This window comes from Apteryx mantelli, chromosome 2 (genome assembly GCF_036417845.1).
Source record: "Apteryx mantelli isolate bAptMan1 chromosome 2, bAptMan1.hap1, whole genome shotgun sequence".
Taxonomy (NCBI): Eukaryota; Metazoa; Chordata; class Aves; order Apterygiformes; family Apterygidae; genus Apteryx; species Apteryx mantelli.
The window spans coordinates 119971790-119995893 of record NC_089979.1 but is presented as its reverse complement, the minus strand read 5'-3'; the positions used below and the strand labels follow the sequence as shown (position 1 = coordinate 119995893).

Genomic DNA, 24104 nt, shown 5'->3' with positions numbered 1-24104 from the left:
TTAATGCTTGGTGAAGTTGTAAACTTTGGAAACAGTGACTTAAAATGGAGAGTGTCAAGCAAACTTAACAACTGCTCCATCTATAACAAGCAGGTGCCTGGGAGTGATTATATATGCAGTGATATGCTCTGTCTTGTTTGATGTTTCAGTGTTTTGGACATTTGCAAACCATCTGTCTCGGGCTCAAGAGTGAACACAGAAGTGCATCAGTTCTTACATGTGAATACATATACATATATATACATGCGTAGCCTTCAGCCTACAGACAGTGGATATAGCACAGAAAAACATGACGGAAAATGTTAGCACCCCTGCTCTTGTATGTCCAACCTGCTCTCCAGCATCCCCCACACGACGTGCCCAGTGCTGCACAAATGCAGGGCAGCCCATGTCCTGAAGGTGTACTAGCCCACAATGCCTGGTGGGCGGGCACGCAGCGCAGAGACAGCAGTCTTGTTCTGGCTGCTGCGTATGGGGGTCCCCTTCATTTTTTAGTACTTTCTTCCTTATACAAGAAGTGCTTTTTTCCCTTATAGAAACCATGTTTTATTTCTTATACAAAATATATTTTTCTTCCAAGATCCACATTTTTTTTCCTAAAAAATGTATTTTCTCTTCTAACAGACGTACTTTTCCTTATATAGACCGTCTTTTTCCCCTCATAAAACCCCTATCTTTTTTGCTCACGAACCCCGTATCTTTTTTTCCCTTACGCATCCCGCATTTTTTCCCTCACAAAGACCGGCGGCCCGGAAGAGGAGCGGGCGGCGCAGGCGCTGGGCCGCGGGGCCGAGCCGCCGGGGCGGCGAGGGGGCTGCGCCCTGCCGGGCGGCGGCGCCGCTCACTTCCGGGTTCCTCCTCGCCGAGCCAGCGTAAGGGGCGGCGGGGGAGGGGGGCCGCGCGCGGGCTCCGCACGGCGCTTGGGGCGGCGGGTGCGCGTGCGCGCGCGCGCGCGCGCGGCGGGGGGCGCGTTGCGCCGCGGCGCGGCGTGGCGTGGCGTTGCGCCGCGCGGCGGGACGTTGGCCCGCGCGGCGTTGGCGGCGCGCGCTCGGGCGCGCGCGGCGTGGGGGCGGCGGGGCGCGCGCCGGAGGCCTGTGGGGTAGGTGGCGGGGAGCGACAGCGGGGGCCGCGGCCGTGTGGGCGGGTGCGGGCTGGCGAGCGGGACGGGGGGTGGGAGAGGCCCCGCCGCGGCCGCGGTGGGGCCCGGGGAGCCCGTCACGGCCGGGGCGAGGGCCGGGCTCGGTCGGCCGGCGCGGGTCGGTGCTGGAAGGTTGTTTACTGGCGCCGTTTGCCGCGGTGGCGAGGTGGGAGTGCGGCGGGTGGCTCGGGGGAGCGGTGCGGTGCTGCGCTGCGCCCGCTCGCCGGGCTCCTGTCTGCGTTGCACTGGCCCTGACGTGCGGTTGAAGTAACGTTAGCTCCCTGTGTCGTTCAGGTCCGCCTCAGCGTTTGCGTTACTGAACGCCAGCGTTCGGGACTGCGTGATGTCTCCTTGGCAGGAAATTTAAATTCCGAGGCCTCAACAATTTCACCAGAGTCCTGTAACCTGCTAGTGAATGGTCATGATGAAACGCGGTTATTGGTGCGGCGTCGGAGTGAGCAGCCAGCGGCTAAACAGAAGCGCTCACTTCCAAGGTGGCTGTTTGTCACCTGAGGTTTCACTGCTGCTTTGCGGTGGGGTCGCAGGACAGTGATGAACTTCAAGGCTGGGAGTAAGCTGTGCTGAAACTATGATGCTGTGCTGTGGCTGCTTTAGTTGAAATGGACAGCGAGTTGTATTTTAATAGACAGTAAATCTGGTTGTTTTTAAACAACAACTTCTGAATATTTTTGGAGTAATTGTCAAAAGTATTTTTTAAGAACAAGTAAGTACTCAGTATGAGCTATTAGAAAAGCTTAAGCTTTGAGAAAGCTTAGGAATTGAGGGGGCAAAATTCTGGTCTTTTATGTGCTTTCCCTCTGACTGTGTGCCAGGAAGGGATGTCTGGTGGACAGCAGAATTCTGTAACGTGTTTTCCTTTGATCCTGTTTCAAAAATGATAAAGTATATTTTGCAGTATGGAAGAGAGAGAGTGTGTGCCAGACTCTTGGTGCAGCAAGGATGCAGAATGTCAGATCTGTAGGAAGGACGACTTTTGCCCCCATTCAGATGATCGTTCTGTTACAACGGCATCACAGAGAAGGGATTTATATTGTGTAGTAAGTGACTGCTTCCAGTCCCTATCATTGTAGGTAGCAAGTACCATGTTTTTTCTTTGCTTAATGAAAACAGCAAGTCTTCTGTATAGCCTGATAGTGATACCAGTCATTATAAGTGGAGCCACACATTAATTCATGTGTGTCTTTAAGAATACAGCTCTGTGTGCAATAAAGATCCAGTCCTTCAAATACTACAGCTGTGTCAATGTAGCTCTTACTATTGCACCAGCAGATAGCACTACTTGTCACATCAATGGGAGCTGCTCGTGGTAGTAAGTTGTATTTGGACTGAATATGCATTGAAATTTAGAAGGTGTGACCCAGAAACTCTGTGCAGTTATAGGCTTATAAAAGGACAAATGTAAGATCTGCCTAAAAACTAAAGATATTTCTAGCAACACTTACCATGTACTGGCCATTTTTGTTTATGTTTCTGTTTTACATTTTTGGTTTTCATTTTAAGTAGTATAGATGAGGTGTGTATGCCAATTTGAAATAATTTGTTCAGTAGTAAGGGGCCCTTAAAATGATATGTAGTTTAATCCAACCGTTGGGTATAAGTTGTAATCTTCATTCAGCAGATACAGGATTGCTATGCCCAAGTAGTTATGTGTCTTTTACTGAGCAGTTCACTTTGTGTCAGCAAAGGGGAACAACTGATGGTCTAAGGCAGTATGTTCGTAGCTTGAGCAATGGTAACTCAGCTTTGGTGAATCTATTTTACTTGCCTAATCTGAACCTAGTCTTCTTGATGAGTGGGTTACTGTGCATGTCCCACAGAGCAGGAGCCAGCAGTGTCACGTAGGCAGTGTACTCCAAACCCATGCATTGCGTTGTCTCATGGTAACTTGCTCAGGCAGCCATGCACTTAGGATGCATCCATAATGGTTATGCCTCCTGTAGAGGGGACCACAGCCTAGGTGATGGGTAGCCAACCTAGCTTGGGTCTGGAAACGGCCTGGCAGCAGCTCAGCCAGTCTCTGCAGACATTAATTGACTGAGCTTACTGTTATCTCTGGTCTTTGTGCAGTGTAGGCATGATCTTATGCTTAGATTGATATCCTGGAATGCAGTTTTTCTGCCATTCTGACTGAAGAGAGCAGGTAATGTAAAATATGACAAGATGTAAAAGTGTATTGTCAATTTTTGGTTTCTCTGTCCTGTATTTAGCTGGTTGAAGCAAACCAGATGGGAGTGATTGTACCCAGAACATCCTATTTGACTTATGTTTGCAACTAATCTGAACCTTAAGGTTGCTTTAGAGAAGAAGAGAAATCAAAGCTTTCCTAATTAGAGCTACATATTTCCTAGGATCTGCAGACAATAAGAAAAAAGATCGCCTGTAGCTTCATTGGAGCTGCAGTGCAGCAAGTCTGTCAGTGACACTTTACACATCGCCCTATTGATAGGGAGTCCGAAAGAAAGTGCCAACTTGCATCCGCAGGCTTTGGATGCCAGAGGCCTCCTGCAGCAGTAGTTCCCATCTAAGGAGGTGCCAGGCATTATAGGCAAGGTGCAGCTGCGTGCTGGCTCTTAGTGCATGGGAGCACAGGCAGGTTAACTCCTTTGGATGGGTTCTGGCTCTGCTCCTGGAGCGGGGAGTGGTGCATGGTGCTTGGAAGTGCCTCTGGCAGGTGGTGAGAGGTCTGCCTAGATTTGCTTGCATAGCTCTTCACCCCACCAGGTTACAAGGTGGCCACACAGAACTGGTCCTCTTAGGGGAGAAGAGGTAGGAAGGCAATGAGTGAAAAACAGCTGAGGGTAGGGGTGGAGAAGTAAGGAAGTGAGAAAGAAGGCTGCAGCAGCAGGGTTCAGCTAAAAAAATGTTGGGAAGCACTGCTTGGGGACCTTAGTAGGAAATAAAACAAAGACATGGAAAATCCAGCATTAATACCCCTTTGGACAATGGAAGATCATTGAACAGGAGGAAATGCAAGGCCCTTGTTGATGTTTTTGCTGTTAGCCTGGTGGATGGTGTGTACGTGAAGTTCAGCTGCAAGTTTTGCAGTAAGCACTGATAGGGACTGGAGCCTTTAAAGTGGTGCAGTATTCAGAAGTTACAGTGAATGGGTTGAAATTGAAACAAAGAGAGTGAATAAAGGGAAAATGAAATACTGTGCACTTTATATAAAAGGAAAAAAAAAAAAAAAGACTAACATCCACGTGACCTAGTGGGAAGACAGTAGTACCATACCATAGATACAGGAAGATCAGGAGATAAAGGGAGATAGTAATGTGATGTACATCTGTGTTTTCTGCAGTGGCTGCTTGAATCACTGGTGTCCAATATAACATAGATACACAGTATATTCTGTATTGAAGTTAGTCTGGTCCCCGAACTTCAATATTTCAAAGGGTAACAAAATTGACAGACACACAGAGAGACACACACACACACACAATGTGTTTTTTTATGGAGACAGGGATCACTTGTACTCACTACTGCAACTGTGAACAGAGCAAGGAACACAAAGTTTGCCAACCAGCATTTTTCTTTACAACATTTTAAAAACTTCATCATACAACAACTTTGAATCTGCAAGTTTTTCTTGTTCTCTGAAGTAGCAGTGTAGCTTTCTTGTAGGCTAACTCTTAACATCACAAAACTGGATCATGACAGTAATGACTCACTTCAGGCCTTTTCAGGATAGAGGTGGTAGTTTGGTTTTTTTTCATTGTTTCATCAACACCATATTTTAATATATGCTAAGTGTCCTTCTATATCTGGTGCAGTTACCTGTTCAGGTGTCATAGTTAAATTTAAAATCTAAAATGCCTTACAGCCTTTCATATGCTTATCTGCAAAGCTCCCCTAAATGATACGGAAGAAGTCTAGACTACAAGTGGAGGAAAACAATACAGAGAAATTGAGTGATTTGTTCATGCTTGTGGAGGGGGAGTCTGTAGCAGGAGAAGATGGGAACAAAATTCTGGGTTATACTGAGTGAAAGGTATGTCTGATGGTTAAGGTGCTTTTCCTCCTGTAAAAGACAATATTCAGAATATTCTTTAGACTGGGATGGTTCTGCCAGCATCTTATTAAAATTAATACTTAAAAAATAAAACTCTCTTCTGCTTCTCTGGAAAATATATTCTTTATGCCATGAAGGCAGTGTAGTTTCTAAAACAGATGCTAAAAACAATACCAACTGTATAGACAGACCTTCCCCCTCTATTTTTTTTCTTTTTGAGGTTGATACAGGGCAAATTGAGAATTTAAATTCCCTTAACCCAGTGGCTTGCTATTTTAAGTCCTGAGTCAGCATCAAAATTGGAAAGAAGACCAGGAAGACTTCTTCTGTCTATTGTCTCATAAGACTGTTCAGAATAACTGCAACTTCCGTGGGAAAGCATGACGTCGCCATTTGTTGTTTTCTGTTATCCAGTGCAATCCCTTCTGCAAGATTGTTCTGTGCTTCTGATCCTTATTCCAAATAGTCAACAACACCACAAAGCTAGTTTGTATTTATATTTTCAGGATTGATATTTCTCTTTTTACATAGCTTAAGCAGCTCCTGTTTATTTAGTCTATCAGGAAACTGTAAGAAGTAACAGAATTCCTCTAATGCTCTTGCGGTTAAGATGTTGTGGTGGTTGTTATTTTGTAATGGTTTATACTTAAAGTAGTTTACAAAACTGCCATTAGATCTCTGGTCAAAAGCTTAAGATCACTAAACTTGGGATTAGACCCTTAGTCTTTACTGCCCTTTTGACTTGTATCCTATTCCTAGATGATGAACCACTGGTCTGTGCTGGTTCTGTGTTTCTCTACCTTGGACAGTAACTGCGTTGTCTCTGTCTTCCTTTGTTCAGGCTAGCAGGCCTTATAGATGGGGTGCAATCATTTATCAGATATCTCCATTCTTTTGCATTGTGATTTATTTATACAGTGCATTTCCAGTGGTTAAACAGAACTGATATAGACGTTAACCAGGAAGCTGTTACCATCCGTCCTGAGACATTGTGTGTCACAAACTAGGATAGGAAATAAGCATGTTTTTAATTGAGAAAACATGACCTTATTCTCCTGACAATTATACTAATGGAATTCCACTGACACAGTTGAAGTTGCTTCTTGTTTACGGTCATGTAAATGAGAGGAGAACTAAGTTTTGTGCCTTATGTGGCTATGTTTCTTTTAAGCCTGTCAGTCTCAGCCTGATCTGGGCCCTCAGAATGGAGTTTCCAGACCTGACAGATCTCTCTGAGGTTATTCCCACCTACCCCTGTTCTCCTCAGGGAAAAGTTCCCTCTATGTTTGCATATCCCTGTTCAAATGTATTCTTCAGAAAGGCATGCCTGCAGTTAAATCTTCACCTCTAACAAAGTGCTTCCAATAAAAACCATAAAAACCTCTCACCTCTTAAGTGTGCATTTTCATTAAGCTCTTGATCATGGCCCCATCAAAATAATGAAATAACCATGTAAAATGTAAACAGTTTTCTAAACCATGAATATAGCTTGGAGTTGTAATGTAATCGCTCACTCCTCTCATGTACAGAAAACATTGTAACAGAGTTACTGCTCTTGGCTTTGTGTTCTTCCCCCACCCAACAGATTTCCAAACTTGTGCATTTAGCCTCAAAAATTAAAAGTTTGTTTTAGGTCTTGTGATGTTTTAAAATTATTTTTGAAGGATTTATTATAATTTACAAACTGATTTCTTTATGCCACTCTTCTTCAGTATGGAAACTGAAATTCTGGGGTAATCATATGACTTCAGCAGCCAAAGGCTTCTGGAGAATCTGAGATTTTGTGAGCCTCTTGCTAAAAGCACAAGGGTAGCTGCACAGACCCATACCCACATACAGCATAATCCTGTTGCCCTATTCCTGGGGTAGCTGGAATAGAGTTAGCGGTGCTCACTTTCCACTGTGACATTTTGATGGGGGTCATCAGGTGTCTGGTCAGTGCAGTGTGCCTGTGCCTGATCCTTCCCCACTGCTTTTGCCATTTTAACCGGAGAGAAGTAGTTTTCAACTTTTTCCTGAAAATATTCCAGTGGAAATACAGATCTCTGGGTAGCAAATTTAAGCCTGCTAATAATAGGCTTGCTTTTTTTTAGCTGCCTTTCACAGACCAGTTAGAAGTGTCCTGTTGACCCTCCATGGTTCTGTAAATTGGGTTGAAAACTGCCGTGCTGATGGATATCTGGATCAATCTGCAGGAGACGGCCAAAAATTCTCAGCATAGCTGGGTTATTTTGTTCCCTTCCTGTTGATCAGATAATAGTTTCTGCAAGGCCTGAAAAGCTTTAGGAAATGTATACAGAATATTGATATTTCCTTGTTATTCCTGCTAGAACTTGCTTTGGCTAGTTTTGACAGGCTTGTTGTTAGATTTGAACTGTATGAAAGTGTGGCAGGAGAAGCATTGGTTCATAGCCTGTTAATCAGAAAACAGCACGTTCTCCCATTTCTGTTGCAAAGGGAGATTGAATATGTCACGTTATAATCAGTTAAGCTTTACGTATAGGAAATGGAAATGAACTTCAAAATGGTCTCTCTCACAGTTTCAAGCTATATCCCCTATATTTTTTTTGTTTAAAAGACATGTCTTATCTATCTGCATTACCTAGTTTAGCTGTCGTGAGTATAACGTGACTGGTAAGATATGTTTGTTTCCTTTTAATATCAATAAAAAGTTAACTTTAGTATTCTCTGTCAGCCATTAACATACTGTCAATGAACTGTAGTTCTGAGAGTGTCGCGAAGTCTTCCAAAGTATCTCTGCAAAGGATGTAAAAAGTCAACTGAAAACCCTGAAAAGTTGCAGTATTTGCTTATGGTCTTATTCTTCTTTTCAAAATTGTTTTAATATAACTGCCAAAATTTGAAGTTTGTTGAGTCTATATGACAAAATGTAAGCTCTTTCCGAAGTTGAATATTAATAGACTTCTAATAGAGTAAATGGTTGCAATGCCTAAATAGTAATACTGTTGCTTTGCAAGTCATACCCATGTGCTTGACAATAGTAGTGTGAGTAATTAAATGGAAATAAGTGGGATGATGATGTTGGTGTTAAGCTTGGTGTAAGTTTTATAACATCAGAACCACAGTTACCCTACAGCTACCAGTAGGAGGAAGGCCCAAATCATTTGTTAGCTGATTCTTAACATGTTTTTCAGGAGTTGCTGGCCAGGCTGTTTATTTATTAAAACAAACAAACAAAAACAAACAAACAAAAAAAACTTTGACATGGCTAATGTCATGTCAGAAAACAGTTACTCAATTTATATAGGGTATAAAAGCGTATTTTAAGTATTCATTACAGCAGGAAATGGGTTGTAATTTATTTACATCCCTAATGTGTATATTATGTATTTTTTGATTATGCCTGCAATGTCAAATGCCTTCCAGATACAAAAGAAAAGGTCTTTGCTCTGACATATGCTTAAGCTGGACTGCTGTGTTTATTGTCATTGTGTCTCACACTTACTACGTGGCCTCTCTTGTAGCCTTACACTGTGATTAAGTCCTTTGCCTTTAGTGTTTACATATTGTTTGCTCCAGAGCAGGAGGGACTGACATATTCCGTCTGTGTGTTGTAAATTAAGTTCACACGTAGTATGATTCAAAGGCAGACCAGTTAGGTCAAGTTACTCCCCTTACTCCCCCCCCTCCCTTTTTTGGGGGGAGGGTATTGTTTATATGAGAATAGCAGGTTGGGCACTGTAAACAAAAAAAGATGTTTGTATATATAAGAACAGGGAATTAAAAGAATTAACCAGGCCACATAGAGGAGAACCTGAGATTCTGTGCTCCTATAACATGACTCTAAGATTATGTATGCTGAAATACCTATATATTTCTCAAATAATGAATGATGTTTATGTACTGATTCCTGACTCTTCATTCTGTCTCCTGAAGATGACTCTTAAGCAAGTATTGAGTAACAAAACCTATTTAATAACAAATTTGTCCTCTAGCCAGAAGTCTGAGTTGGAAGCCTATGCTGTATCCACTTATCCACTTCTTTTCTGCTCTGTGGAAATTAGTCTCCAGACTTTGACTGAGGTGTGTCAAGGGCCCTTCGCATTCCTCTTTAGACACTTCCACAGCAATAGCGCTCGCGCGCTCTCGCTCTCTTTGCCCCCAACCCCGATAATATTTACGAGAGAGCTGCAGATATTTCACTGGAGTGAAACTACTTCCTGCATTTGCAAGAGATCTGAATTTTTGAATGGCTGTCAGTAAGTAGTGTGCTATTCAGGAATAAAACCACAACTTTAATTGCTTTGTATTTGCCTGGGTATCAGCCTCCACTAATACTTAAAGTGCAATGCCTTTTGTCAGACTAATTCTTCTGTTAAATAGGAGTTTACTTTTCATGTAAGCTTTTCCGTGCTTTGCTTTGGAAAACAAAACTAAGCCTTTTAATATAAGTGAAGCTCACAGAGTCTAGGTAAAAAAAAAAAAAAAAATCCTGACTGTCTATATTCGGGACTATTCCAACTTGTTACTGCATCTGATGTCAAAACTAAAACTTTAGTTTTAAAATTTAAACACCTAAATTACTGTGGCTTTTTCTTATTTTTTAATTTAATATGATCTTACTGCCAACTAAAACATCCTTGTCAGGCATGAGTCTTTAATCTTGTTTGTTTTGAGCTGGCAAACCAACATATTTTGTAATAAGATTATGAAATAATGCAATGAAGTTTAAATCGTTAACTTATGTGTGTCAGGGGGAGGGGGGGGAACTGAGTCTCTAAAACATCTTTAAGCTGTGTAAATGTATGAATAAGTAAGTGTCCTTACAGAAATAATGAAAAACTGGAGAAATGATATGGACTTACTTGTAGGTATTGATTTATCTGACCTTATGCTAGCAGATTGTACAGGTAATAGCTGTTTCTGAAAATTATAGAGCGTCTTTCTCTAAATATCAGGAGTCCTGAAGCTAAATTATAGCTATGGTTAAAACAGAAAATAAATTACAATGTAGTATGCGAATTTTGTCAATTTGGAGAGGAGGTTCTCTTCCCCCTCTCTGCCCCCCCCAAAGTAAATGAGATACACATGTGCACATTTTTAATCTTTATTTTTCTGTTCTGTATGTTACATGTATAAATATAAAAACTGGTATGCTTTAACATTAATTCATACAACTTTTTCAGTTTCGTAAAACATCTTGAACTATCTCCCTGGACAGCATATTAAATGTTAAAAGCAGAAATATAAGAAAATACCTTAGTTTTCTTAATTTATTTATCACTGTTATGTTAGAAAAAAATTTCTGTGATTAGCACAAGCTGATCAGGTACTTGCTTTCATAGCCTGCGTGGTTCATCCACTTCTTTGCACCAGAAGCTTTGCTTTCTTGAATTTTGCCTCTCAGTGGGGCAATACCAGCTCCATTTAAGTATCCAGTGACCTGTCTTCCATGTCACTTATACTAACATGCACAAGGTCATCCCTTCTGTGCTTGGATTTAATTATCCTGCTCAATAATAACCTTAACCTTTGGCTGTGAGAGACTAATTGTCCTCTTATGAATTTGATCCTCTTGAAATAACAACCAGAAAGAAAGCTATCAAATCCTTTGCTGTCTAGATAGGGGCAGTAGCATCTGCATTTAGGTCAGCGTTACTCATTACGGTAAAGTACAGCTCTTGCCTTGTAGATGACAGAACTTTGCCATAAATGTTTTGAGAAACTGCAATATTTGTTAAAGGTCCTAGATATTTTTGTGATCTTCTCAGCATGTTTTCTGTAGAATTTATCCATTTTGTTTGGGCAACAGTGTCAGTTTTGAACAATTAAACACAAAGATAGCTACAGCATGAACTACTTTGGCAGAAGACATAGTTAATAGTGCATATATGTTGTCTCCCTTTCTCTGAACTAAAATGGAAAAACACACTGTATTTTTTGCAGTGTCTTCCAGAAATATGAACGATTCTTACATGTTGAAATAGGAGGAGGCTGAGCCATTCTGTTTAGGTACATGGAATACAGTGTATCTGGTAGCAGGACTGTTACATTCAGTTTTCTGGAAGGTAGATCTTTAAGTATGAAGATTGGGTTTGAGCATTTAGAGCACTGTGTAAATATGAATTTGGGCACTTTTTTCTTTTCTTTTCTTTCTTTTTTTTTTTTTTTTTTTTTTTTTAAGAAATGTCCTTGGAAGAAGTTCACAGGTGTGTAAAGAGCTGCTTTCAAAGTGTTACATGCTGGGTGTGCTCTGACATTCAGAGTGGTGTAAGTTCTCAGCACAGGTTGATTGATTCCTTGCCAAAGTTTTATGGGCACTGTTTTTGTTCCGCCCTACTCCCCAACTGCTTAAAGCTTGGTGGAAAACTGAAACTGCAGTAAGCATTGTGCGTACCTGGAGCAGCATGGCCTCAGAGATGGACCTTACCCTCCGGATAGACAAGATGTTTGGAGAGGAGGACAGGACATGGCAATGGCAGCAGATGTCATGTTAGTGCCCTGATTATAGTGGAGTGGATGTAGTAAGGAATGCTAAAGGGGAGGTAAAACAGATGCCATTGGGAGATGGAGCAGAGGTGGCAGGAGAAGGAAAGAGAGTAAAAAACTTAAGAGGGATATAAAGCCAGAGGAGGAGGTGAGAGTGGAAGACAGTTGTCATTTAGGACAGGTGTGCTCCAGACAAGACTAGAAATTCCTGTAAAGATCTCTGTGCAGACCGTCTCTTCAGTAGTTCCTGTCACTGTAATTCCTCAGTGGTTTGGTTTTGCAGTTCTGCTCCAAAGCTGCGAGTCCATGGATAAAGCAAAAGGAAACCTCTCCCACTTGCTAAACTTCCAGTGTCTGTAGGAGAGACCCTTCCCTTCCTGAGGTCTGATCCAGAGAACAGGGATCTTGCCAGCTGTGTCAGGTCTTTAGTCCTCTCCCACATGCCAGTGTCCAGTTCTTGCTTCAGTCCCTGCTGTGGCTGTTGGCACCTATCTAATCACGGTGCTCTTCCTTAAACGCTTGTTGCCTTTCCTCCACAGGGGTGGAAGTGACTAACTCATGGATTTAATGTGTAATTAAGTAAGTCTTAAAAGTACTTTGAGATTCTTCTGAGTAAGAATTGTTCTGATAAGCATGAGAGTCTGGTTTCCAAATCCATTATTTCTTGATTGGTTTATTTATCTTTTTTGCTTCTTCGACTCTTTCTGCAATTTGGAATTTTCCACATGATTCCCATACCATTATGTGAAAGGAGCTCTGCATTTCTTGCAAAGCAGTGAAACACTATTTCTGCTCCTTTTTCAGATGCAAGTATGGACATTATAGCCTATGATGATTACTCCAGTCCACCGCTCCAGAGATATTGAAAGGAAACCTGAATACCTCCAGCCAGACAAGTGTGTTCCACCTCCTAGCCGCAGTTCCCTGGGAACGATGTGGTTTATTCGAGATGGCTGTGGTATTGCGTGTGCTGTCGTTACCTGGATGCTGGTGTTCTATGCCGACTTTGTAGTCCTTCTTGTCATGTTAGTTCCATCAAGAGATTATGTTTATAGTGTGATCAATGGCACACTGTTCAACACCTTGGCTTTCCTCGCTTTGGCTTCGCATTTTCGTGCTATGCTGACAGATCCAGTAAGTATATCTCTCTCTGTATGTCTCAGCAAGAAATGGGCGGTGTTTTTCTTGTCTGCTAGATGTTGGGTAACTCATTTGTTGAGTGAGTGGCAGATTGAAATAACTTTTGTGTGTCAGCCTGTCGAGTGAGGCTGCTGATGTGGTATGCTAATTTGTCATCCCACTCAAGTCATATGTAAAGTCAGGGACCAAGCTTTAGATTCCCGTTGTGTGAACAGCTCCTCTTTGCACACTGAGAAAGAGCGTGTTTCTCTGTGACACTCTCTGCTCACCAATGGCAGATCTGTGTTCGGGGCTTGTCATGTCTTGACAAATAGGAAGGCTAGAAAAACTGGTTTGGGTTGTCTGCCTTGGCAAATACTGCGTCAGCAGAATGGGATAGAAGTTTGTTGTTTTGAAAAGCTGTGTTGCATCTGTCATACTGGTGATTTCATTGAGTTTATCGGGCCATGTTAAAACAAATATTATGTGCGCATGCTCTTTCATTAAATCCCTTTACCAAAGTGAGGTTGTGTTTCTAGGTCTGCAATAAGCTACCAGACTCCTGAATCAGAGAGAGGAAAGTTCCTAGGCAGGCAGGAAGCTTAAGGACTGTAAGGCTCCCTCACCCCCAGCTTTGTGTGTCCATAGAACATTTTCATGAGAGATCTGGTCTGTTGCTTTCTCATCTTTCAGCTAGTGAAGATATGTTTTCATACCATGCTGCTCATTCTGAATGCCCTGTGATGGTTTGTTTTGCTTATCAGCCTCTGGATGGTGGATTCAATTTAAAGCCTCATCTCCCCTAGTCAGCTGGAGAAGAAACAAACTTAGCCTTCCCTACTCCCCTCCTTCTGAGTCTGCTTGTTGCTGTTGGGAATGGCAGTGAGTCTCTGATACTCTAATTATTCCTTCCAAATGTCGTTTCCTACTTGGAGCCTCGTTACAGGCCATTAAAACTTCAGTGTAGTCTGTATTGCTTAGCTTCCAGCTCTCCCAGAAGCCGCAGTACTGCAGAAGTGTCTTGATTTTGGGTAGTTTCGCTGTACATGTTAAAGCAAAGACTTATTCATTGCATGCCACTGCTGCTTGGCAGAACTATGAGCAGCAGTTGAGGCACTGAAACTTCTATCATTGGACTCAGGTATATGGGTTTGCAGCAGTTTGTTATGTAGTTTATATCCTAAGAGATATAAATTTTGTTGTTGTTAATTATTGTATGTTTTGTGGCTTTAATGCCTAGGGACCTTTGGGTCTCCAGAATTATTTTGCAGAGTTAGCTATAATTCTTTTGGAACAAAAGCTATATTCTAAAGCTGACTGGGCAAGCACAGTGTAGGAGAAACAGATACAATCACAAAACAGAGTAATCGGGGGGAAAAAGTTTAGTTCCAAGTGTGTAGTGGGGGGTTTTGTGCGTGGATGGAGAGAGCCAGTAGGATTTTGTTTTACTCTTTGTAGATATTTTTATGAGGCAATCAGCTAAACAAAATGGAGGAGGTAAAGATAAGAGGCAAGGTGGGATGCAGCAATGTAGGGCACGCAGCGTGAATCTGGGATGAAAAGGATGCTGGGACATGGAAAACCAGGGATGCATCTAGGATCAGAATGTAAAAGAAAGCACAATCGAGGCAAACAGAAATAGGATTCTTATTACAGATAAATGAAAACCTGAATCCTTCAGAAGCTGATAGCATGTGTCATGCTCTTCAGAATCAGCTTCTGGTGTGTCCTTGCTAAATACGTCCTTAAGGTCTTGAGCTTTCCTGTGTACTGAAGAGAGAGAACATCAATCAGAGATGAGTTGTAGCATTTGTGGAAATTGGTCTTGGTTAATTTTTAAATTGGTCGGGCCTATCAGGAAGTTCTTATGGAAAAAAACAAAGACTGCTCAAGAGTTTTGAAATACTGGTTTAATGTGCACTTCTTTTATTAATGTGTACTGTTCCTGTTTATTGCTGTTGAGGTTGTATAGATTTGTCAAGAGGAGACTGTTCCTTCAGAAATCTGTTTGTAATGTTACATCCCTGTTTATTTTGGTGTAAAAGCCTGCGTCTATGGAGATGCATTTGTGCCTGTGTACCAGCAGTGACTTCATACAGTGCATTTCATGACTGCTTTTTTATTATTTTTTTATTTGTGAGTTAATTTGTGGCCCTAGAAAAGCTGGAAAGTGTAGACTTGGTACCTTTTGAAAGTTCATGCTCATGCAGCAACAGTATATTGCCCACTAATAGATACATGTTTTAAAGTGGAAATTGCATAATTAAGAATATTTTTCTAATCTTATTTTGGGAGGGGGAAAATCCTTAGAAAGTGTGTGCTGTTTGAATGTTAAATGCTCATTTAAATAACAAATGGAATAACACAGATGGAAGCATGGCTATAAATACATGAGATGCTTATCAGCAACTCTTAATGTACACAGTGGTACTTCAGAAGTTGCTGCTTCTACTGGTATGAAACATTTGTGGTCTCCAGTGTGTGATAAGAAACACTGGGATGATAAATTCATTGATAGATGTCAAGAGAAGGATAAGAATTCCTAAATATTGTGAGGTAATTTTACTATAGGATTACAAAAGACTAATTCCTTAAGTGAGGATTAATTGCAAACAAAACAAAACAAAAAAGTAGATAAATGCAAAATTAGCTTTTAGTACCTGATTCCATATATTAGGACCTCATTTTAATTTCTTTCCTGAATCTTCTTGCCCTAATGTCAGCAGAGTTTCAGGAAGTTTTTGTCTCTATCTTCTCCCTTCACTCTCATAGTTTTGAGTTAGCTCTCTTGTTCTTAGCACTGTTTGTGTCCACAGACTAATCTTCTGGTTTGTTTTTCTCTGCAGGGTGCTGTACCCAAAGGTAATGCCACAAAGGAGTTTATTGAGAGTTTACAGCTAAAGCCAGGACAGGTGGTTTACAAGTGTCCAAAATGCTGTAGCATCAAACCGGACAGAGCACATCACTGCAGGTAAAGTGTTTTCTGAGGAACTGCTCCTGTGCCACATGCCACTGGAGCTCAGGAATTATCCAGTGTGCCTTGATCTAATGTATTGTTGGAGTCTGAGACTTCAGTGGTTAAAGTTAGTTTGGCATCCAAATTCTGTTACTGATAGTGTCAAACACATTTAAGGTACTCTGGGAAAAAAAAATCTTGGGCCTTTTTTGTGCAGTCTGGGGCCATTTCTCACAAAATGAGAAACACTTCAAATTAGTACTGCCTTGACTTCAGACCTTTAATTGGCATTCCATAAATTTTCTTAGCACATTCCGTCATGTAGCCATGACCTGGAAGGAGACATTAGATACCAGAATGCACAGAAATCCATAAAATGTAATTTCTCTCAAAGGCAAGTGTCCTTTTTAGTTTTGTTTTTACTCATTACTCAAGGACCCATTTGTCTAATTGTAGATTCTATTTAGACATGATATTTAAATTCTAAACTAAAGTTCCAGTAACTACATATTTTTTCTTAAAGTTCTGACTTCCATGTTCTCATTAAGTACTGTAATTTTGTTTGTGCCTTGTGATAGATCAGTATGCCTACTGATCTGTCATGTCCTTTCTTTTTCTGGTAGGATAAACCTCCGTGAAGAGAGTTACTGATAGTGAGCTTTTTAGTACTAAAGACAGTGAGCAAAAAAAATAACTACTTCCTAAAATTCTCTTCTGCTTTTAAAACAAGCGAATCTTCTTTCCAGTAAGTAGTTACAGAGTTTGCACTGGTATCCCTTTCTTATCTACTCAAAAACCAATGCATACTGAGAGAGCTTGTGTCATTACTGCTGATTCATGCAGGGGACATGTGGGAAGGGGGATGCGTGGTACTGAGTTGAACAAACTTCTGCTGTCTGCATTTTTCAAATTTCTCTTCAGAGCTTCAGCTTGCCAGTGGTGGTTTTTTTGTTTATTTTAGTCAAAACCAGGAATTGGTTAGTCAGCAGGAGCAATGTGATCGTGCCTATCGCTTATTAATGCTACTGTAAAATCCCCTCTGACATTCCTTCAATTATGAATGAAACTTTGCATCTAAAATGCTGTCTTGCTGATGACTCGCAGTGTAGGTAAATGAAAAAGACTCTTTGGCTAAACTCAAAACCTCCTCTCCATGAACCTCTTTATTTGCTTCAAGATAATTTTATAGACATTAAGATTTGGGAAAGTGACCCACTGAGCGCTGATGCTGTTGAGAATCTTCAGCTGATTTTCTGTGTGGATTTTTTTTTGTGCTGGTCTTTGGCACAGCAAGATTGTGCACATGCAGCAGCAGGAGGTACTGCTAGCTGTGCGCCTGAGGGAGCAGAGTGCTTTCTGATTCATATGCTATTAAGCAAGTCCCCCATGCCCAGCAAACTACTACTCCTAGGATTTGGAAGATGGGTGGTTTGGAGGGGGGAGGTTGTTGTGTTATATGGGCAATCCCTACTGCCTACCGTTCTCAGTTTCTGTTTCCTTTTCCACCAGCTAGTTTTACCATCTACCTCTAACTTCTTTTGCCAAATGTGCATGGAATGAAAACTCTCCTTTCTGCCTTAGCTGCCTCCTTCATGGAGGTGGTCTTTGGCTTGGCTGCTTCAGGTTGTCCCTCTGGGGGGACTAAGACCTAGGAGCAGTTGAAGGATCACTTTGGTACTTACCTATTTGAAAGCCCAAGGGAAGTGTATGTGCATATGCTGAAAAATGTGCAAAGTAAATTAGGCCACAGGGAGGCGTCCTCCTCCTTTGCACAGTGTCCCTCCTGCCCTTTTTTTTAATGCCAGTAATTGATACTTGTCCAATGAAGTATGGCATTATCAGGCAGATAACTTCTTATTTTTACTATGCCAGCTGATTTCAGACCTCATGTAGCTTCAAACTCATTTCGAGCTGCTGCTTCCAACGAGACCAGGCTTTTCCTGCTGACCACTGGACCTGGGGCTAGCAGGGAATAGGTACCTGTGCCCACCCAAGGAGAAGTGGCTCTGGATTTGGCTGCGTGCTGAGAAGCTGGGCCTGCCTGACCAGCCTTTCATTTAGGATTAGGGCTATCCCAGCTCTTTTGTTTTTCAGGCATGGCATGTATCCTTGGGGATTATCTCCTCGCACAATGTAGATTGAATGCAAGGCTGTTCTGAGAGAGGTTTTCTATTATTTATTCATATGTGCTCGCAGGACCACATTTATATTTTTGTCTGAGAGTGTTCCTGATGTCTCTTCAGTGTTTGGATGTTGTTGTTTATTTCCCTTAAGGTCAAAGTATTTTTCTTTATAAGAAGAAAAATGCAAGTAAAATTAGCAGAGCCCTCAGTGCTTTCTGCTTCCGTGCGGCCAAAATTGTTCTGGAATGGCTATTTCCTTTTGGAGTTTTTTGTTTGGTTTTTGGGTTTGGGGTTTTTTCATGTTTGATTTTTGTACTTGTTTGTGCAATGTGGTGTCAGGAGACTGCCTTTCCTCCCCTATCATATGAGAAAGCAGCAGAGAAAAAGACTTCTTTTATGATGTGAGTTGAAGCAGTTACTGACTAACTGAGAGTGTGATGTTCAGACAAAGTAATAATCTTTTAATTGTTTGACTCCTAGCCATAGTCTGCACACTGGCAGGGATCTGAATGTTTATTTTATTAGTTTGGTTTTGTGAAGTGCTTTAACATCTAATTTTACCTTGAGTGTATATTGTGGAACTGTCTTCCTGACTGACTCCCACTGCTGGTTTATGCTAGTGTGTGCCTTACCTTCATGTCAAGAATCTTTTCTAATGCTTTATTTTTCTTTTTGGCGAGCACCTGCTACTGGTTAGTGTTAACAACATATTAAGGTTTATTTACTATCAACTGTAAAATTTATTCATTATTGGTTTTCATATCTTTGACTTCTTATTTTTTTAATCTATGGACATTTTCGCAGAGCGAGTAGGTTAAACCTAGACTAAAACATACATATTCCATCTGCTTGAATGTATTGTTCAAACCACATCTTGGCATAACCACTGATGAGAATATTATGTTAATGTGTTTTGCTTGGCATTAATTTTTTACAACAGTGATTTGGTGTTATATGGTTCATTTTGAACAGAAATAGTCAAGTGAGCAAACCAGAAATATTAATGTAGTGACCAGTGGATTTATTTAGGTTCGAATTTCATCCCTGATTCTTTCCTTTTATTTCTCCGTGTTCCCAAAATGCATGTGAACTCTTGCTGTTTTTCTGGAATGAAATGTGCTATAAAGATCTCTATTCTTTCAGTGTTTGCAAGAGGTGTATTCGGAAAATGGACCATCACTGCCCGTGGGTCAATAACTGTGTAGGAGAGAATAACCAGAAGTACTTTGTACTGTTTACAGTAAGTATTGTGCAAGTGGTGGTTGCAGTTGTCCAGTCGGCAGCAATGCGATGCCGTGTGCAGTTTGTGAAGTGGCTCTGGTGGTTGGCTTTCTTTTCTTTCCTGTTACAGTCAAACTTCATAGGGAAGTATTGGAGACTTCTGTTTTGCTAATTAGGGAACACACGATACTGCAAAAGGGAAAAGGCCTCACAAGAAGTATTTGCCAGGGTTTTGTGAGGTTTGTGTTATCAACTGGTTTAGCATATTATTTCATAATGCAAGTAGCTTATTATCTCATTGAGGTCTTTGAGGAATGGGCCATATTTTTGTTCTGTTTTATGGTGTGTCATGTCCAGTAGGGTTCTGGTCCATATTTGGGTTCTTAAATGTTGTAGTTGCATGAATGCCTGTGTGGGGCCATAAAGTAAGAGCTGTTGCTGCTGCTTTGATGAGAAGGAGTAGGAAGTCTCCATCCTTTTTGGCAAGGATTATCCACCTTCTACTTGAAAATAAATTATTTGCATACTCAAAAATCAGGGAGGTGTTTGACTTTTTATACCTTATCTGTGGCATAATGAGTAAGAAATGGGAGCACAAATTCTAATACTACGTATTTATGGAACAGTTGAAATCTGTTTCATGAAAGCCAACTGCAAATATCTTGTGGGAGTAGTGTGAACATTACAAGGCTGAGTTTCAGTGATGTTCTGTTTTATTAATAAATCTTTTGGGAAATTTGTAGGTTCAAAGAAGAATGTTCTCATTACCAAGTAAAAAAGGGGGAAATTTTCAGTTGGATGGAAAGGCTTACTCCTAAACTTGCATTCTGCAGTGTGACTTGTTAGGATGTGTATTACAGAACAAAATGAATGCCATTTCTTTTCCCCTGAGCATGGGTCCTTTCACTGTAAAGAGTGAGCTGGGTATCTTGTCAGAATCCTATCAGAAGGATTTCTGTTTCTGTTAAAACTAACATCTATTTTGAAGCGGGCTGCATTAAACACTTAAGTTGGCTGAGAGAGAAGCAAAATAAAGGTTGCTGGTTTTGCTTTTGTTTACTCTTTCTAAAATCTGGGGAGGTGAAAGTATGGCTGCACACTAAAGTTTCAAGGAAAGGCAAATTAGTTTCCTATCACCTTTTCCTGCTTCCCCAGGGATCTCTGGTAACACAATCTCTCCCATTTCCAGCATCTACTGGCTCTTTTGTTGCAGTCAGTAGGTTCAGGGGACTCTTCCTGTTAGTTCTTTGTCTGTAAATTGTAGAGTGTACATGTAGCACTAAGCATAATTTAAAGCTTTTGTTACAAAGCTAAGACATAATTAAAAAAATAGATTAAGTACAAACTGTTAAATCTTGACAGAAATTTTCCATGCCAGTGTCTGCCTCAGAAGAAATACTTATTAAAAAAATCATGTTTCTCACTTATTCTGGAAAACAGATAGTGTTTAATGTGATTAAAACAAATTAGCTGTTGTTTCTTTGGGAAGGTACAGCGCGCTCATGCTTGAGAGCAAGGATCTAAGCTTTGACATGATGCCTTGATGTTAGAGTGTTGTTCTCTGAAAGCTGTGCTTTACCCAGCAGAGAGGAAGGTAGTAGGCTATGTGGAAGACTGTGCTGGGGCGCAGGAGACTGGGTTCTGTGTCCAGCTGGCTTTGGATAAAACAGTCCCTTTCCTGTGCCTTTGTAAAATGGCACTGAGAGCTATTAGCAATGCCAGAATGTGCATGTGTAGTTTTGGCATTTTCCAGCTTCAAGGTGCTTGATTTTGGGGTGTTTATATGTTTTTATATATAATAATATATATTAAATTAATATTAAATTTAATATTGTATATTATAAATAAAATCCTAATGCTTTCTGATTGCTTTATTTAAAATGGTTATAAGATTTAGCATTTTGATTTTAAGCTTTGCCTGCTAGCTATTTTTTTACATTCTTTGTTTTTCAGATGTATATAGCACTGATTTCCCTGCATGCTCTAATCATGGTGGGATTTCACTTCTTGTATTGCTTTGAAGAAGACTGGACAAGTGAGTACAAACAAAGTATCTCTTCCAAATATCAGATTAGCCTATGAAGCAGACCTTAGAACATGGTTCGCTTGTAAGGCAACCCCTTGTAATGCTGGTTTCAGAGAGATGCTGTCAGGACTCTGCTGTGCTATCTCTATTTTTAAGATCAATCCTGAAACTTAATAATTCTGTCTGACCTGCTAGGGTCTCTATTCTGAAGAGAGAAATCCTGTTTCAACTTAAGCCTGAGACTGCCCAGGTAGAAGCTGAGATGTAAAGACTCCTAGTTAGTATGTGTGCAGTAATCTGCTGTTTACACAAATATTGCACTGATTTCCTGAATGTCAAAGCACGATAAGAATGTGTGTGCCCTTTTTAAAAGGGTAACGTGAATCATTCTTGCAAGACTGCCAGGAAAACATGTTAGCTTAGATCCAAAAATCCACCCTCACAAGAACAAACAATTCCTCTCCATTTAAAAAAAGAAGGAAAAAAAAAGGACAAAATAAACTACCAGCCCTGGCTCTGGAGAATCTGACAAGTACGTTTTCACAAAGCTGTTTCATAAGAAAAAAAATTTTTTTAATGACATAATACATAGGAAACCATCTAGGTAATGTTGAGTCAAATAGCTAGCTGCTGAAGAATGTGTGTGCAGATGTATGTGTGCTGCTTGCAGATTTTTTGGAAGAGCATTAGCTTAATTTTTATTGAATTTAATTTTGTCATTTAAGTTGTCATAATGACAAGTTTTAGTAAATCATGCTGCAGAGGACGCGCGCATTTACACATATGAATTGAACTTGATAAGGTTATTCTGCAAAAATTTGTCAGGTGCCAAATGACACTGATCAAGTCTGGTTTTGACTACAGTGGCCAAGGCCTTGCGGGAGGGATATATCAAAGGAAGAGGTTTCCTCTGTACCTTTTCTCAGAGCCTGATTTCTGTGGGTGAAGCACTTTCCCACTTGCCCCAGATTCAGGTGGCAGAACAGAGATGGATGTGTTGTTCCTTCTGCCTTGGTTCTGTATTGATGGTGTTGGCCCCTGATTATTGCATGTCTGTTAAAGGTTAGCATCTTCTCCCGGGGGAAAAATACTTTTTTAAAGTGATACTCATTGATTTCAGAGAAGTCTGGAAATGTTCGGAGGAACCAACTCAACACTGTGTTTTTTGCCCTATAACATTTTTTTCCCTCTTGCTTTCTTCTGTTTGTCCTTTATAGTTATCTTCTCAGACTTTTTCAGCTCTAACTAAACTTTGCCATGAGGTTGCAGTATAGGTAGAGTATGAGAAAAAACAAGAGTTTGGCTTAATTACACTTCTTTGGCTTATGACTTAAAGGAGTTATGAAAGAAAGCATGCTCTATTTTTATATTGATGCAGAAGCAGTCTTCCTTGCATTCGGACCACCAGCTTGAGATTTCTGATGAACTTTATCATTATGGAAAATATTGCACTTGCACTTGCAGGAGTGATCATTTCTTTGTTGCATATCTTTGAGAATGTCAGAACTTCCCCATATGCCTTTTTGAGTATGGTCACCATTTTAATTTATTTTTACAATTCGAGTATGGAAAACTTATAGATTAGCAGATGTTTTGCAGCTGCTGCATTATCTGATCTTTCCCCTTCCAACTCCACTGTTTTGTCTTCACAGAATGCAGCTCCTTTTCTCCGCCAACTACAGTGATTCTTCTTATCCTCCTGTGTTTTGAGGCTCTCCTATTCCTCATCTTCACCTCGGTAATGTTTGGGACCCAAGTACACTCCATCTGCACTGATGAAACGGTGGGTGCTCCCCTTTACCCTGTCTCTTTTGCCATTTGTAGAAACAGGGAAATGTTGCAGGGCTCTACCTCATTGTGCAGGGAGGTTGTGTGTGTGTACCCTCTGAGGAAAAATCGGATGTAACAAGCTGAGCTAGCACAGTGTTTGATTGTACTCCCTGAAGTTCTCTTACTGGGAGAGCTAGTGTGCACATATGTATTTATAGGCTGGGATGTGGTGTTGGCAGTACCTTTGATAAGGTAGCATTGGTAACTGGGATTACTCTCTGTAGAGCATTTGCCCCTGTGGATTGGAGAATCTTTTTCCTTTTCTGGAGTGCTGTTACATTGGTGTCATTTTAAATTCTACTGTGGATGCCCTGGCATCACTGTTTGCAGCTTTACATGTTAGGCAGCCAAATTGAGTAGGAGGGTCCAGTGAGGTGTGGAGAAGGGATTTTTTAAATTTATTTTTTCCTAAGTCTAGGAAATTTCCAGCTTTAGCCACTTGTTAAACAGTTCAAAACTCTTGCCAGGTGGAAAAAAAATAGAGTGGGGGGAGGTTTATAACATTTAGGTGCATGGTAACTTGGTGGGTACGCTCTGCTGCAAACCCACATGTCATCCCCAAATGAAAAGCAGCAGAGTAGAGGTTACTTAGTGTTGCAGTCCCTCATATATCACTGCAATTGCCCGCTTCTGTAAAGATAGAGCCTGTGACTCCTGGTGATGTTTTCACACTTGTGAATACTACTGACCTTCACCAAGCATGCTCAGACATCTGTGGTAGCTCACACCAAGAGACTGGAATTAATTGGAGAGGTTGAAGAGAAGCAGTTGTCTTAAGAGTGACAACTCTATTTGCTTCCTTCCTCCCCCATTAGTTTTCCTTCCCCTTCACGTGTTTGTGCATGGCTGGTTGAAGCTGGAATATGTATACTTGTTGCCATAAGAGAGCTAGAACTGGCACCATGGAGTGTAAGAGCCCATTGCTCCTCAGACTTTTTCACAGTACTTGTTTTTATGCTGGGCTTTTGCAAGAGGTTGATGATCACACTGCGCAGCTCTTTTGTGTCCAGAGGAAGACTTCAACTATTTTTTCTGATGGGGAGGTTGCCAGGAGGAAGTACAGTGTAATACAGAACAACAGGATCCTGCCAAGCTTAAGTTTATTTGTTATCACATAAATTAACAATGCTCTATCATTTGCTATCAATGCTAACGATTCAGATGAAATCATCGTCTGAATTTCTCAGTGTTTGAGAGCTTGGCAAGAATAT

General features: G+C 40.9%; 1 protein-coding gene across 6 annotated transcripts in view; it reads left to right on the top strand.

Moving 5' to 3' along the window:
- ZDHHC3 (zinc finger DHHC-type palmitoyltransferase 3) overlaps positions 1-24104 on the top strand; it is a 38852-nt gene that overhangs the window by 2510 nt on the left and 12238 nt on the right. For 4 of the 6 annotated variants that reach the window (XM_067291368.1, XM_067291367.1, XM_067291364.1 and 1 more), the window contains exons 1-6: positions 1039-1099; positions 12423-12752; positions 15584-15708; positions 18960-19056; positions 20991-21072; positions 22716-22846. In XM_067291368.1, the coding sequence (XP_067147469.1) occupies positions 12447-12752; positions 15584-15708; positions 18960-19056; positions 20991-21072; positions 22716-22846 (741 nt within the window). In that variant the 5' untranslated portion in view covers positions 1039-1099; positions 12423-12446. Of the gene's footprint in view, positions 1-856; positions 873-1038; positions 1100-1432; positions 1710-12422; positions 12753-15583; positions 15709-18959; positions 19057-20990; positions 21073-22715; positions 22847-24104 lie in introns of those variants that run through there. The other 2 variants (XM_067291365.1, XM_067291366.1) reach the window with 2 other exon arrangements.